Source organism: Sarcophilus harrisii, chromosome 3, assembly GCF_902635505.1.
Source record: "Sarcophilus harrisii chromosome 3, mSarHar1.11, whole genome shotgun sequence".
Lineage (NCBI taxonomy): Eukaryota > Metazoa > Chordata > Mammalia > Dasyuromorphia > Dasyuridae > Sarcophilus > Sarcophilus harrisii.
Window position 1 is genome coordinate 80,086,171 of NC_045428.1, and position 17,254 is coordinate 80,103,424.

Genomic DNA, 17,254 nt, shown 5'->3' on the forward strand with positions numbered 1-17,254 from the left:
CTCATTGAGGTTCAGACATATTAATTAATTTTAATTTATCAAGTTATGTAACTAAGTATCGGAGATCAGATTCTAATTCAGTTCCTCCCAACTTTAAATCATGGCTTCTAGACACTATCCTACACTAGCAGCCATGAGAAAATGAACTCTTAAGTTTAAATTTTTTTCTAATATTTTCTGACAGCTGTCTTTTTAAGCAATATTTCTGATATTTAAATTATGTCTAAGAATCAATTTGAAACATTTTGAAAATAGGGTAAAATTTCTTTTCCAATCCTTCACCATCCTTTATTTTCTAAGAAAGAAAATTCCTCTAAGAAGAAATTTGATTCAAGACATTAGAATTTTACAGCTGTTACTAGAACAATTGAAAAAAGCATTGATCATTGTGGAGTCTTCATTAGCAATTTAAGATTCCCAAAAAAATGAGTTGGGTGCTTTCTGATGCTATCTACTCTGGCAAAATGGGTTTTTGAGAGGCTTTTTTTAGTTTGGGCTTTTGCTGGTTTCAGCAGGGACTTTCCACATGGTCCCAGACTGCAGGATTAGGCCCATCCCCAAACATTTTTGATAGTGCATGCAAATGCAATTTTTGTACATAACTCATTATACATTAAAAAGTGGTCATATCTAAAAGTTCAAATATTAGAATTTGACCTATGCATGGGACAGAAATTCAAAACCCATTATTAACCCAAAGAATTGCTATTTGAAGAAAAAAACAAAGTCAGGTCTCCGCATAGCAAATAAGTGGCTGAAGGTAACAGGAGAGGAGATGGAAGAAAGATTTATATATTGCTTATTCTGTGTCAGGCATTATGCTAAGAGCTTTTTACAAATATTATCTCATTTGATATGTGTATTTTTTTTAAAAAGACTGCTCAAGGGATTGACATTTACATTCATGTTTAACTCCCCCAAAATAATTATACTTTAAGCCTGTATTAAATGAGTCCAATTATTGCGTAGAGTAAAAAAGGGAAGGGAAGGGAAGGGGAATAAGCATTTATTAAGTGCCTTCTATGTGTCTACTTTGACAATAGGGGACGGAACCAACTGCTAAATTCAAGGGCTCTGTGAAACATTATTTGTCTCATATCTGAATCCATAAAATTATGCTATGATCTAGTAGGATTCTACTGTATTTTCAATAAGCTATTAGAAAAAAACAATATCATTGAGAAAGTTTAGTTGAAGAAAATTATTTTGGGACAGCAATAAAAGGAGCCACGTAGTTGGGGCAGGAAAAAGTTTAAATTGAAAGCATTTACACTGGTATCAGATAATTTCATCATGTGGGGAATTTGCGGAATTTGTTTTAGCATTAATACAATTATGATACACATTCTACCTTGTAGCACTTTGCTTGAGTAAACTTTAATTCCTAATCTCATAGAGGGAAAGAAAATGGAAATCCTACTACAAGTTAAGTAAATTTTCTTTTAAAATAAAATAAAATCAACTGAGAAAGTTATGACAAGAATATTCTAGTCAAATATTATCACATAGTCCAAGGAACTGGAAACTTTTTTCAACAATGTCTAATCAGGTTGGCTAATCAAGTTTCCTAAGACTGTATTACCTGAAACTCAGTAGAAATCAAACCTTGTCACAAATCATCCAAAGAAAAATCCATAGGATTCAAATCAAAATGCTTTACCTGTTAGTTGAACCAAAGGGAAGAAGCTGAGGATGAGGAGCACCCTGAGGATCATGGTAGCGTTGAGCCGAAATCCGTGGCCTCCTCTTCTTACAAAGAGATGGGAGGAAGGCCAGTGAGCTGAACAAAGCAACCTGGTGAAACCTTACTGGCTCTATCATTCACATTCTCTACGCTTGTTTCCTCAGAGTACATAATATAAAAAAGAACTCAACCACAGGCAGATGTAGTAATATCTCAAACAGGAAGCTGTATTATTTTGATGACTTTAGCTTTTTTTTTCTATTACCTTTAAAAGAACAACAGCCATCACTGGAGAAAGATTTCTATGTGTCTTTAAAGTGATTTCTTTGCAAGAATCATAAAAAGGGAGGGGCTAGACTTCCAAAAAGAAAGTCAGGGGTTGACACAGAAGAATCTGCTAGAACAAGTATTCTTGAGGATTCAAATATGGGCTCTCTAGGATTCTTATCCTTGTACTAAAAGAAGAAAGTAGTTGCTAAAAGCAAGGGAACACAACCTAGAAGGGGCAACCTAGGGTGTTTGATAGTAGAGAATAGTCTAAGCAAGGTACTATGGTCCTGGAATACAAAGACAAAAACTAATTCCATAAAGAAACACATTCAATGGCAAGCAGAGGATATGTAGGTAAGTTACTCAAAACCAGGGTAATTAAATAAAAGGTATGAGGATAAAATGGGATAAAAATGGGTCCTATACAGAAAAGTTAAAGGGCACAGAGAAGAAAAGGCTAAAAGACAAATTGGTGGACAGGATTAGTTTGGATGTGATCTTGGAGTTTCAGAGTGAGTGTTGCCACAATGACTATTTTAGTAATGTGGTCCAGCTCAGAATGAGGGAAGTACAGCTAGTAGTGATGTAGCTTTCAACCTTCTAAATGCAAGGACTTACTGGGAGAATATAACCAAGAGAAGCCAAGGAAAAGGACATTTCTGAGATCTCTAACTTCTACTCCATTGAAAGTGATGAAGCTATGACAGAGATTCAGACTTTTCCTAATTCCTGAGCCAAGTTCATCATACCCAAATAGTAGTGTCATCTTCCTTAGGCAGTTCTAATAAAAAATATTAAAAAAAAGATTTGGATAAACAGATAAAAGAATAAATAAATGGATAGATAGATGGATGGATGGATAGATAGATAGATAGATAGTAGACAGATGATAGATAAAGACAGCAGAGAATGTACTGAATGACTAAGAAAACATCTTTTTCTCACTGAGTTAAGAAATTTAGCAACTGCCTAGTCTCCCCTTCCTACATGGATCCATAGAGAATTGGGGTGGACAGAAAGCAAATCAAACTTACAACCTTCCATCTCTGAATGTTTAGGAGACTATTAAGGTAGTTTGCTGGGCATGCACCACAGTGTTGATGGTATAGTTCTTTGATACCATAATGTTTTCAATGCTAAGTAAATTGTTCTTCTTTACTATCGACATAAAATCTAAGTAAGATCAAAAATATATCTGGAACTGGGCTAAGTTACCAATAAATGGGAAAGGGGAATCAACTGAACTAATGACAGTTATCTGGAATTCAGGAAGTAATAAAAAAAAAAAGTCCTCAACAGCAACTACATGCCCCTGAAGGATCTTCAAACACATAAAGCACTAATGACAAAATTCCAAATTCCAAAAACTGGCAGGGCTTCTTGGGACATCCCAGAGATCATCTGATCCAATGGAAAGAGTACTGGCTCTTGACTCAGATGAGGTGACTTCAAATCTAAACTCTGCTACTTACTAATTGTATAAATCTACCACAAGTCAGTGACCCTCCTGGGCCACAATTTCCTCAAATGTCAATGTCCTCTAAAGGCCCTTCCTGTTTCATATCTATGGTATCATATTTTACACTGAAGGAAACCTCACTGAGGTTAAGTGATTTATCTGACACTACAGGGGTAGTAAGTAAGGTGGAGTCAGGAGTTGAAACCAGATTATCTCACTCCAAATTAAGCATCCTTTCCACTGCATCATAATCCAATTTCCTAACTTAGATAAATGAAGAAACTAAGGTCAAGAAAAGTTAAGTGACTTGCCTATGATAATACTGGTTCTTGTCAGGAACAGGATACACCCAGCTATGTTTTGTCCAAAAACAATATATATTCACTTTTCTGCTTTCTATTTCCATTACTTTCATTTTCCAATTTCTTTTTTGCATCTCTAAACATGAACAACAAAAATAATCATGACCACCTTGTCTTTTACCACCACCAACTGTTCCCCTTCCCTGTTTTCTTCTTCCATCTCAAATCTTATCATTCTTCAAGATCTAATATAAATTCTTCTCACTCAGTAACCATGTTTGCTCTTCCTGATTATATGTCACTAATAGTAAAATCTGTTTTAATAGCAATAATAGTAATAAACTATTTGTGCCAACCACATATCAGTCAATTATCCTTTGGGCCAGCTAGACAGTTATTAAGCACATATTAGGGCCATCTAAAATTGATTTATTTGGATATTGTGGCATTTTATGACCTGCAATCTCTATACCTCCATATTAATAAAACCACAAACAACTACCTATTTCAAAGAGCTGGCTGAGCAAGACCATTTTGGACTTAAAGGCAGAGTCCATTTCTCAAGTAGAAATAGATCCATGACAAAGGCAATGTGACTAGTGGACGAATACTGTGTTCAGAATCAAAAGTCCCACATTTGGGTCCTCGCTCTTCAGCTTACCAAAGCTGTATAACTTTAGACAAGTCTTTTAACTTCTCAGATTCCAGAACTGTAAAATGTGAAGTTTGTATTAGATAAGTTCTCAATCCCCTTTTAGCTCTGTCAAACACTCTATGATTCTAAGAATTAGTAGTCACTAATCTACAGGTATATCTGATATTGATCTCCCAACATGATAAGCTCATAATGCTCTTGCAGATTTATCCTTTCTTCCTTTAAAACAATACAGCTGCATTTCTGTACAGACAGTTAAGAGGAAATGGCCAAACCACCCTTAAACCCTGATATCAACCTGAAAAAATAAAACTTGTACAGTCAAGGACACTATATCTTGTTAACAAGAAAGATTTCTCCATGATCAGAAATCCAGAGGTAACTTCATGAAGACAGATTCAGCCACCTAATGTATTAAAAACATAAAGGAAAATGTCCCGACTCTGGCCTCCAATAGAACAAGCTGTAAAGTTAGAAGCATTCAGTTCCATTTCCCAACCAAAAGAAGAGAATTAAGAAAGACTGGGAGTATTGGTTAACATACTACTCCATAAAAGAAGACTGACTCAGGAAAATAATTTGGACAAGCTTTCATTCAATCAATAATTACTACTTTCCTTGTCCTGACAAATCCAGGGCTTATTCCATAGTAAATTAAAATTAACTACAAACTCTTATTCCTCTTTCTATCAGATCTGATATTTCAATAAACTTTGGTTGAACAGGAAAAGACTTCTGGCATCCCCTCTCTGATCAACCGTGACACATTTTGTTTTCCAAGGATGGCTTTTCCCTGAGATCCTCTTGTCTTTAGTTACATGCTTTGACACCACTGCTGCCTAGAAGCTGAAGATTCAACAGGCAGAGAAACCTAGTCTGGACAAGGGCCATATGCAGCACAGAAATATTTTATCACCAGGCAGAATATAAAGACGTGAGAGGTGGCCAAAATGCACATCAATGTGGAAGCATTGATATCCAAAAAGAAAAATGAGCAAATGAGATACAAAGAATCCCAAAGGATCTGGTATCTAAAAGTATTTGAATTCATACAAGCAACATAAGCCCTAATGTTTGAGGACAGCTCTTCAATCTTTTCCACAATATTCAGCTATCATCTGCTCCCTAGAACTACCATTATTTCCTACACTGGAAACACTGAATAGACTATGAGAGTAGACAGTGTAAGGGGACCAAAAAAAATCACAGCAGTTTAAATAATCCCTGTATCAGAAATGCCTAAACCCAGAAAGATCATAGTACTTTCCAAGGGGGAGGGATGTCACACTTCATTTGGCTAAAGCCCCCACAGTTGTAGAATTCATTAATCTGCTAATGCCATTATTTCATAGTAGCTGGTTTCTGGTTGCTATCACCCTTTTTATGATGTGTGCAAAGATATGTTTGCTTTTTAGAATTTTTGTAACTAAAAATGTCATCCTTCTGCTTAGAATGCAAATGAATTGGTATTATTTGCCAGAGAATACATATATGGTGACACTGTGAATAAAATCAATAAGTAATGTTTGAAGCCTATCTCAAATATTCATTAACTTTATGACCCTGCACAAATCTCTTAACCTCTCTTGACCTCAGGATCCTCAACTATAAAAGAGGGGAAATAATAGTACTTATTTCACAGGGTCATTTGTCACAATCAAATGAGTTAAAATATGTGAACTAATTTGTAAACTTTAAAGTACTATATAAATGTTAGCTTTTTATCCATAGGAGTATAAATAAATGAAATTTTTCTCCTAATTGAATTTTTCATGTAGTAAAATTTTGTTTCTCCTATATACCCTGTAGAATTTGAGCTGGCATTCAAATGTGGAATTCCAGGAGAAAAGCCATACAATACTTCTATCAAAGAGATTTGATCTTTCATTTGATAAAACAATTCAAGCCCATCATTCTAACAATGGCCTAGAGATTTAGAGGTCTCTGTGAATACTCATGTTCGTACTAATTTTATTACAATCCTATAGGTACATAGATTTAACTGTTTCTTCCTATTTCCATTTTCATTCTGAAAATCAAAGTCTCCCCTCTCTCTAATTATATCTTTGTAAATGTGTCTACTTGGGTCCAAGGAACAGGATTTCTCACATGCCTCATTGTCCTTGTTAGCAGATCTCAAATAGATAGGAATCAGAAGTTTCTCATGTCTCTCAAGAATTATAATGCTCTAAGATCCCAAAGTAGAGCTGGGAAATCTACATAACAGATAACATTTGGCTTCTCCACTAATTATCACCCTAGAACTCTCAGAAATTGAGGGAATATCCTTAATACACATCAAAGATGAGACTTTTCTTGAATAGAAGGGAAAAGCAGGGAATCCAATTTAAGATTTGCCACACTTGTACCCTGATATGGATATATTCCAACACTCCTCATTTCTGGCCTCCATAAAATGCATAAAATATCCTTTAATAAATCTCATTTGGAGATAAGTTTTATCCATGAATTTTCTGCTTTTCCCTTCTCTAAGGTAGGTATTGATTTGTCAAATTTATATTAAGAAATCTTTTATACCAATGTAAAGAATTCATATTCATTTTAACAATCCTAGAACTCACACAAATACCCTTCATTCAGATCACTAGAGTGATTGTAATTGATTCACACACATATGAACCAGACAAAATCACTCCTCTAGATACTATGGAACACTAATATCAACCCTTCAGTTGTAAACAAAGTGACCATGGTGTGGCAAAAGAAAATTATGTAATGCCAGAGAAATTGAGGCAAGATAGAGATTAGAGAGTATTTAATAATTTATTTGAAAGGGAGAGATTTACTGGGACCAAATGGATCCATGGTTTAGTCTCTGGGTTGAATGAGACTATCATCTCCAAGAATCCAACAAACAATGTGAGTTCTCAATGACCTATATACATGTGGCTCAGACTCAGGGGGTAGACTGAGGCAGGGGTAGAGTCAGGGTGCTGAGAGCGGGAGTGGGACTCTGACAGGGTGGGGTGAGATGGGATGACATAGGAGCTGGGATGACCTAGTGGGAGGAGGAATCCCGGATATGGGAAGAGGCATCTTGATAAGAGGGTATCTGACATTCCGATAGCTTGGGATGGGGAGAGGCACTCTGATATTCTAAAACGTAAGATCTTTTATCCTTATCAAATATTCTGATAAAGAGAGAGAGAGGAGGTTTTGCAGGACTGAGCTTTGAGCTGATAATTATAAACTGAAGCAGAGCAATTAGAGAAACTGAGTCAGGACTGTGTCAGGATAATTAAGGAGACTGAGTCAGGATAATAAAAGAGAACTGTGGCATAACAATTACAATAAAAAAAAAACAGTACTATAAAATCTGCAACAAGCAGCAAGCACATATTTATATGTTCTCATACTGTTGCCTGCGCTCTCAATATCCACCAAACACATTCCCCAATGTCACTCACAATTCCTTAATAAAGAATCTTTTCATACCAGAGTATGGATTTTCATACCAGAGTGTAGTATTTATCATACTACAATTCACAAAGGAATTTTAAATTTTGATCACTGAAATCTCTCCAGACATCTTAGGATGTACAGCTAGATTTCTTGTTTGGGTCCTGATTGGCTTAGACTAAATGTAAATATCAATTGTTTCTGTTTGGGCCAGAAACCCTACTGAGGGTCTTCCCCTCCCAGATTGATTTTGTTTTTGACTAGGTAAAAGAGATCATTCTCTGCCTCATTTCTTACCTAACTTTAATCACTGATTGGGCATTGACTCTGTCAAAGTCAAACTGTTAAAGGTCTTAACTTTTAAAAAGTCAAGGTCTCCCACTGCATCCAGGACCATCTCCAGTTATCCTAATTTATATCTTGCCATTAGACCCAGATAGCTCCAAAAGAGAAAGTGAAGCTGGTGACCTTGCCCAGCCCTCCCTCACTTTAATTCACTTGATTGTCATGGCATCACCCTCCCAGATGTCACAATTTTCTTCAAGAATAAAGGATAAACAATGACAATAAACCCAACTCATGCTGAAATATTCCTCACTGACACATATTCTACACAGGTGTTGTCTGCTTGCTGCTCTCCACTGGTGTGGGGCTCATTCCTCATTTTCCAAGTCCGGAGACCATGGCTTGTTTGATTATGTGTCCCTCTTAGTAAAAAAAAAAAAAATTATAATCAAGTACTCCCATTATATGTATATTTACATATTATATACATGTATGCCTATAATAAAATATTTATTACTAATTATTATATGCATTCTAAAACATGAACAAAATAGAAATTAATAAGGATGAACTAAAGACAAGATAAACAATGTTTAAAATATTTGATGGCACAAAAACTCCTTTTCTCTCTAGTATGTTATTAATGAATCATATTGGGAATGTTACTGAATATAATAGGCAAAATTTATAGATAGAATATATAGTAAATAGAACATAAATAGAATATGATTGGTAATGTCATTTGTAGTGATATTTCAGTGTGAATTTGATTGAATATACTTCATTTTTTTAAACTTTGGTTTAATGCTTTGTCACATAGCTATCCGAATCCTGGTTGTAAGGTCAGCTTATTCTGATACTTGGTTTTAATGTATCATACCTGATAACATACCTCTTAAAGAAATGTAGATTCAAGTGGATAGTGTAAGGGACTAATTTCTTTTGCTAAGTCATAAAACTCATTTTTAAAATCCTGTCCACAAATTTTGTAAAAGTTTTTGATGATATTTCTAATAAGTTTTCCATTTTCCTTGATGTCAGTCTGTTGTTACGTGTTAGTCAACTAATTGAGAAAATTGAATTTTTATATTTTTTCCAAAGAGGTTCTGAATTGGAAAACTCTTAAATTGGAAGAGTTTTTAAATTTTTTATTTCCTTTATTTTTAAGTGCACAGGCATAAGTGACAGATATTGTATTGATTAGCAGAAGCTCTGTTTTTCAATGCCATGCTAATCATGATAGTTTTCTACTCTCATCTAATTTCAAGTCACAATAAGTAGTTCAGGCAAAGTTCATCATTAACAATAATGGTTGTGAAGCCATATTTCATCTAATCTTGATCATTTTGAACTCTTGTGGATGATTTTTTTGTCAAATCTGATTAGTTCATCATTGTTTTTGCTTTACAATATGACTGATGAAAAATTCATACCAAAACTGGAAAAGTAGCTACTCTGCCATTTTGGTTTTTGTTTGTACTTCTATCATTGGAGTTATCCTTAATCCATGGTTATTTTTCAAGAGTCATATAGAGCTACATGTCCATCGTGTGAGAGTTTGTATAGTTAAAACTAATATTATCTGTCAATCCACTTCACCAGGTTCACATAGATTGAAATGCCTTGCAATATACTATAAATCAATGGACAAGCGAGGGTGCCATATTGTGGAATGCTTAATCTTTTAGGACACCATGAGTAGCATTTAACATGTAAATAAGGGAGATGCTAGTAAATGTTTCACAACAGTTCTCCAGGAAAAAAAAAAAACACATATGCATAACACACTTTAATTTTTTTTATAACATACTTTTTAGTTTCATCTGCATTAATATTTTTCTCTATCATTTTCTTAAATCTAGATAACAAACACAACAAACCCTGATTTCTAGCTTTAATAATATCTGAAATAAAAATCTTGAGATTGGAAATTTAACAATCTGTTCTCCTTGCTGGTACAAGCCAGCTCCAACACACCACAACATGTAATTTTCTGAGATGCAGATTATATGAGGATACCAGTGTCATTCCATATACTAAATATTAGTAAAGTGTGTGTTGTGTGTGTGTGTGTGTGTGTATATAAAGGTGTGTGTTTGTATCTCTACATATTACATATAAATATACATATATAATATAAATAATACAGTTATTCCTTCCACATCATGGGGATAAGGGATGTAACACCCTCATAATCTGCAAAATCTGCATAACATTTTTCAGTTTTCCTTTTGCATTAAAGTCTGAATTATTATGTTATTAAAAGATAAAATATGTTGATACTACATAATATGATGCCTATATTCTATGCATTTCTGAGTTTTTAAAGGTCTTCTGTGTCATCTGCTAGCCTTCATGTATCACCTGGAACTTCCTCAAAACTCCCCAAAAATTCCATTTAATTTCTTTTGCTGATTGTTGATATATTAAAACTATGATAGAGAAATCTGCAATGTGGAAGGGATAACTGTATGGATTTTGTGTGTGTGTATGTGTAGAAAAAGAGAGACAGAAATGAGTATATCTAGATATTTATACACAAACACACACATATATATACTATATAAATGCCATGTATGCTATATATATAGTATATAGTACATTGTGTGTTTGTATATTATATATTATGTATGCATGTATATATGTTTGTATATATGTATATATAAAAAAGATTGAAGTCTCTGAAAAAGGGTTGTAATGGAGCAAAAAACCATGAACCACTCCTGAACACTATATATCACAATATCAATGAATAGAGTAACTGAGACAAGGAAGGACTGTTAAATGATGGCAGTAAGTCATGGTCTAGAAGTGGCAGTGTGGAGTAAAGAGTGTGTCTACTCCACTGGCTCTGGCTCAGCTCTGGCTCTCATGAGTCATAAGGGAATTAGCACCCAAGGAGAGGTTAATCAGAGATGTAGTATCTCCTGGAAGGAGTCAAAATTCTGTAAGCACCAAAAATTAGGAAAAGCATGGGAAGAAGAGATTTAAAATAAAGAGGAGTTTGTTCCTGAAAGAAAAGGTGTTCCAAGGGACACAATGAAAGCTGACAGAAGAGGAGGATGGGGGGTAGAGTTGGATGGGGATGAAAGAGTGGGGAATGGCAGCAAAGGAGCAGTTTTTGTTTTATCAGCTTCTGAATCACACAAAAGGAAGAAAGAGCTATCCAAAAATGAAGTGGGGGTTTTGCAAAGATGACCACCCAGATCCAAGTACTTCCCAGCTTCATCCCACCCAGACATCAAGCCCAAAACCCATGTCATCTTCAAGCTATTTGCTGACAAGTGTTCAACCACAGCAGAAAATGATATTCTGAGCACCAGAGGGGAAGGATTTGGCTACAAAGGCTCCTGATTTTGCAGAATCATTCCTGGATTGTTGTGCCTGGATATGAGTGACTTCATATGCCACAGCAGCACTGATGGCAACTTCATTGATAGGGAAAATATTGGTAATAAGCACTTCATCCTGAAGCAGAGTACATTTTGTATTCTGGGCCAAATTCAAACATCCCAGTTCTTCATTTGCACAGCTAAGACTGGTTGCTTGGACCTGGTGAAAGAAAACTTGAATATTTTGAAAACCTGAAATACTTAGGCTCCTGGACAAAATAAGACCAACAGGAAGATCAGCAATGCTGACTCTAAACAATTCATGTAGGTTTTTGGTTTTTGGGTATTTTTTTTTTGTTTGTTTTAACCACCAAACTTCTCTTTTTGTAGTTGGGGAGAACAAGTTCCTTTCCTCTCTCACTTGCTGCAGGTTTCTTTAGGGTTTATTTCCCTTTTCCTCTCTAAGTTTGACTAGATTGCAGAGTTAAATTTATGATTACAGAATAAAAATGAAGAGAAAGAAAGACAGACAAACAGAAAGAGGAGAGAGATGGGGGACAGAGAGATGAGGAAAGGAGGAGGAGAGAAAAGAAGAGGAGCAAAGGGAGGAGGGAAGGAGGAGAGGGAAGGAAAAATGAAAAACAAAGAGAAGAGGAATAAGAGGCCTAAAGAAATAATGAAATCTTTATCACTAGAGGCATTCAAATCAAGACTGATTCGTCAGTTATGGATTAGACTTCATGACATCTGAAGTTCCCTTTTTCCGTCTGAGGTCCCTTACACCTCTAAGATTCTATAATTCTATTTGTAGATAAAACAACTAAAATATCACCCAAAACCTAGTATCTCACCTATGTTAAAAGTGGACATAACTTCCCTTAAAAAATAATTCTTCTTTTGCACAGATGTTGACAATTGTTCCCCAGTTAACTATCTTTAGGTCATGGATGGGATTCATTTAATCACAGAAGGCCCTCTGGGATCAGTACTAGATACTATTTCCCGCCCACCAGTAACTGTGTTTTTTTAGTACCACCCAAAACTCAGGTGTCTTGAGGCCCTGCCCTGAAGTCTCACAAGTCAAACTGGAAAAATCTGATAATGCTTGCTTAAATTTACTCAGGGCTGGCTTGAGAATTTTAGACTAATAATATTTGTCATCAAAAAGTTAAAATATCATAATTCAAGTCAGGCTATTTTCTACTTTTTTTTTAATCCTAAAAATCTAATTTCCTAACTAAACTATATCAATCACAAGTATTTTGTAAGTGCCCATGAGTCATAAGGGAATTAGCACCCAAGGAGAAGTTAATCAGAGATATAGTATCTCCTGGAAGGAGCCAAAATTCTGTAAGCACCAAAAAGTAGGAAAAGCATGGGAAGAAGAGGTTTAAATAAAGAGGAGTTTGAGATATCACTCTAAAGATGAAACTATCTATCTATTAATATATACAAATGTTAATTGTTATATTTATATATAAAATACATAATTATATATTATGCATAATTGTAATTGTTATAATATATATTAATATTATAGTATACGTATATGCTTATACACATATATGCATTATGTGTACATGTAGGTATATATATATATATATATATATATATATATATGTGTGTGTATGTGGTGTGTGTGTGTGTGTGTGTGTGTGTGTGTGGAAAGAGAGACAGAAACAGAAAAAGAGAAAGAGATAAAACAGACAGACAGAGAGACAGAACAGAGAAAGACAAACAGAGCCAGATAGATAGAAATAGACAGAGAAGAGACAGGAAAAGTGAAGAGAGAGCGAGAGTTCCCTCACATAAAATGAATTCTATTTTGGTGAAACTTCCTAGAATATTTGGATGGTTTTTAGAGATAATGTTCTCTAGATAATGATGGGAGCAAAGAAGAGGGAGGATGTATTTATTTTAAAATTTCATTTTTAACATAATTTATCTCTCATAAAAAGCATCCTTTCTCCTATTCCCTTCTATAGAATTAGCAAAATAACAAGAAAGAATTTTTTTCCAGGGACTTTAATCATCTTGGGAAAACATATTGTTAGGCTTTCTTCCTTCCTGAACAATATTAAAAAGCCTCCATCCTCTAGCATGTCATTTAGCTGTACCTACAGGAAGTAGAGCTGTTGAATTCCATGTTTTTTCCAATGTCCTGTCATGTCACTGGTCCCCCATGAGAACACCCTCAGTTCCCACAGTCACTAACTCAGGGAGGTCACTCTGGACACAACTCTCTATATCTCTGGAATGCTGCAGAAGACTAACAGCTGCTGATCCAGCTCCACCACCCCTTCCTCATAACATATCATCCTGTTTGTCATAACTTGTACGGCTGGAGCCTTGGCTCTCATACACAGCCTTGGTCTTCTGCAGAGGTGCTTGAAGAATATCCAGGGTTCATGTATCACCAAGAGCACACCAGCTCCAACTATTCAAAGAAACTTCTTTCTAGCTCCAATTCCCAAATTCCTTTAGTGTTGACATTTTCTTTATGTGTTCAAAAAATCAGCTATCATGATGTAAGTCAAATTAAATATTCAATCCTTGAGTTTTAGGTCAGAAAACAACCATAAATATTTATCATATTTTTTTCTAAACATAGATGATTAGATGTTTTCATTAAAGGATTTTTATTTTATCTGAGAGATGTGAAAGGAAAAATCAAGCACAGAGACACTAAGGATAGAGGCTAAATCATTGCAAAGTTGCTTGGAATCAAAGTACCAGCACTGGTGATTGTATATATTGAACAAAGATATTGAAATTTCTACAATCTATCCAAAAAGCACTGATTAAGTCTAGAATCTTGGAAAATAATAATGTTGTCTTTATCTGAGAAAGAAGATGAGTTGTAAGACTCTGGTTAAAGGGCATCCATGTAGGAAAAGTTGTGCCATTACAGGTGATCACCTCACTGATCTGGTGAGCAGATCAACATGGCCTGGTCAGGATTTATGTTTTGGTTATGGTAGCTTCAGGAGTACAATATACATAAAATTGGGCTTATGTATATTTCCTGAACATTGTAATTTTTCATCCTTCTTCCCCAAAAAGGACACAAGTGGGCACAGTGGGGATTTCTTGATTTGCAAGTGAATTAGATTTAAGTGACATAGAGCTGCTCCAAGTCTCCAGCCCCATTCTCTCCTCCAGAGTCATCGAGTATGGGTTGTTTATTCATATTTGTACTTAAAAATTATTGATTCTCTGAGATTTTCCCTGAGTATGGCAAGACATAAGATGACTGGCTTTGGCCCTGCCCGGCCAGGGCCATCTTGACGATTGAACCATCTTTGCTATTGTGCCCAATGTGAGACCCATAGAAACAAGGATGGTTTCAATCCCTCGTGACTCACCCATCCACCCACCCAATCCAGACTCTGCTATTACAGTGAAAGTGTCAAGTTAAAGTAACCTGAAGGATTAACCAATATCCTCTTAAGAACCAGGCAGTCTTGGAGACTTTGCTTACAGGGTGAATATTAGTAATAATATAGTAAGGAAAACCAACATTTGTATCATGCTTTAAGGCTGCAAAATTTGTCATACATATTTTCTGTTTGAGTTTCCAGATGATACTATGAGGTATCTACTGTAGGAAATAATGTTTATTTTATAGATTAGAAAGAAAAAAAATCACCAAAATGCCAGTCTAGCAGTCATGAGTACATTCCCCTTCCAAGGAGAGTACAAACTATGTATAACTTTCTTAGACTGGGGGATTATCACATGAACTGATTTCTGTGAAAAGTTGGATTCATTTTAATGTCAGGGGACTATCCTACTATTCTTAGGATCACTACAAATTCTTAGACGAACATAAACTATTAATATGGGGAACATTAGGACTCTGAAGAAAAGTGGGACTTACTCAAGAAGTAAGTGGGTTATACTGCCACTGTTTTTAAAGTATTTTCTGTGTTTCCTTAGAAGTTCCTCTGAGTCCTCCATATTTTCTCAGCTTTCCATAAGGTAAAACAAAAGAGCAACTTATACCCAATAAATGCAGTGTTAGCTTGAGGATTTGTGTGAAAACTGCTGACCTTATAGAAACTTTAAAATTATTTATACTTTGAGATTTTCCCACAATAGCATCAGAGCAATGAAAATATAACAATCAAATACTTAGTGATTTGAGACTAAGGGGATCAGACATAAACCTGGTTTAAAGACCTTTGAATTCCCTTATATGACAGTCACTCTGTACCATGCCCACTGTTTATAAAATGAAAGGTCATGGAAAATATGAAAATATCTCTGTAATATTTTCTTAAATCTAAAATAGATAATTTTAACTATATTTATAGTAATCTCAAAATGATATTCTGAGTTCTGAAAATAATGCAAAATAAATATATCAATTTTACATAAAACTTCTGTTTTTATCTTAAACTGAAAAATCAAACTATAGAAAAACCACATTTAGAACCCTCCAAAAAATCACAATTTACATTTTACAGAGCAAGGAGAAAGTAACAATTCAAATACTTAGTGATTTAAGATTAGGGGGATCAGACCTAGATCTGGTTTAATGACCCTTGAATTCTAGGTCCTAGATTAGGGTTATATAGTCACCTAGCTATTTCTCCATAACAACTGTATAGATCAGAAAGGTATGAAAAATGTTTAACTGAATAAATCATAGGGAGGAGCTGTAACTGGGGGAGAAATGGAAATTTTAGAGTTGACTCAAAAATCTCAATTGAGAACTCCATCACGGTGTCATAACATAGGAAAATAGGAGTCACTCCAGCACTTCAGTCCCAGTTAATACTTACCAAGTAAAAACAAGGAACAGCAATACTGTGTGTGCCACTGTCTGCTAAGGGGAGAAAAGGTAAAGTGTGAATGACCTGCTCTGTCTTTTCAGTTTCTAAAAACCTCTGAGTAGGTGATCATTCTTCCAGCCCTTCCCACACCCATCCTCTAACTCAGTCCTCCAAGTTACAGAAATAGAAGCATTTGAATTTTCAGTAGGAGGCCTGGCACCTCAAACTGTTAGGAATAGAGGCTGACTCCTCAGGACTGGCTGGGGGTGCTATGTCACTCCTGAGAAACACACATGTTGATTAGACTTTTCTCAGAATAGCAGCAACCTTGATCTGACTGAGCAACAGGAGGTGGCAGACGGGCTAATGATTCCCGCAGTGTTAGAAAAAGCTGCTTGTGAGAATCCTGTGGCAGGAATCCTAAGGGAGTGGTTCAAGCTAAGCCTGGCCAAGGCTGGAGTCTCTCCAGGGCTTCACTGTAAACCCTCCAAAAGCTTGCTGTTTGTTCTTTTCTTGGACCTATACTTATGGAACATTTGAAGAAGTGTACTTTTGTGGGGAAAACCATATCCCCACCAGTCTGTCTGTAGGCTGCCCTTCCCTGGTTTATTTGTCAGAGGACATGAGTAGGAAGTTCTGTCTCTGAAGTGGTCCAGCTGCTAGCAAAGCCTGTTTATGTTTTTGTGGGTGCATAAATACATGTACATGTGTGTGTATTGCATGTGCATGTGTGTGTTTTTGTTAGGCATATAATTAGACACATATCTGGTATGCTTCTAAACAGAACGAATGGTTCCATTTTATGGACACACTCAAATCATACTCTAATATCTTATTATGTCACAGAAATGACCTTGACTCTTCAAAGAATATGCTTTTGAGATGACAGAATCAACCATTTATTTCTTTGGCCATTTGTTCTCATCAGCAACTTCATTTGACCTCGACTGCTTTTCTAATGAATCCACAAAGAAGCAATAGCAGCACCTAAAAAGATGAAATCAAGAAGAGGGGGCTGGACCTGGCAAAATTTATACTGAAGAAATTCATGTTGCAAAAAGCACAATGA

General features: G+C 35.5%; 1 protein-coding gene and 1 long non-coding RNA gene across 2 annotated transcripts in view; one reads left to right on the forward strand and one right to left on the reverse strand.

Annotated features, from left to right (window-relative positions):
• The window catches only part of CD28 (CD28 molecule), a 36,422-nt gene extending 34,578 nt beyond the window's left edge, over nt 1-1,844 (reverse strand). Inside the window, exon 1 of the mRNA XM_023500687.2 lies at nt 1,661-1,844. Coding sequence (XP_023356455.1) covers nt 1,661-1,715 — 55 coding nt within the window. The 5' untranslated portion in view covers nt 1,716-1,844. The remainder of the gene's footprint in view (nt 1-1,660) is intronic.
• LOC116422241 overlaps nt 1-17,254 on the forward strand; it is a 40,095-nt gene that overhangs the window by 5,112 nt on the left and 17,729 nt on the right. The gene's annotated exons all lie outside the window — the stretch shown is intronic.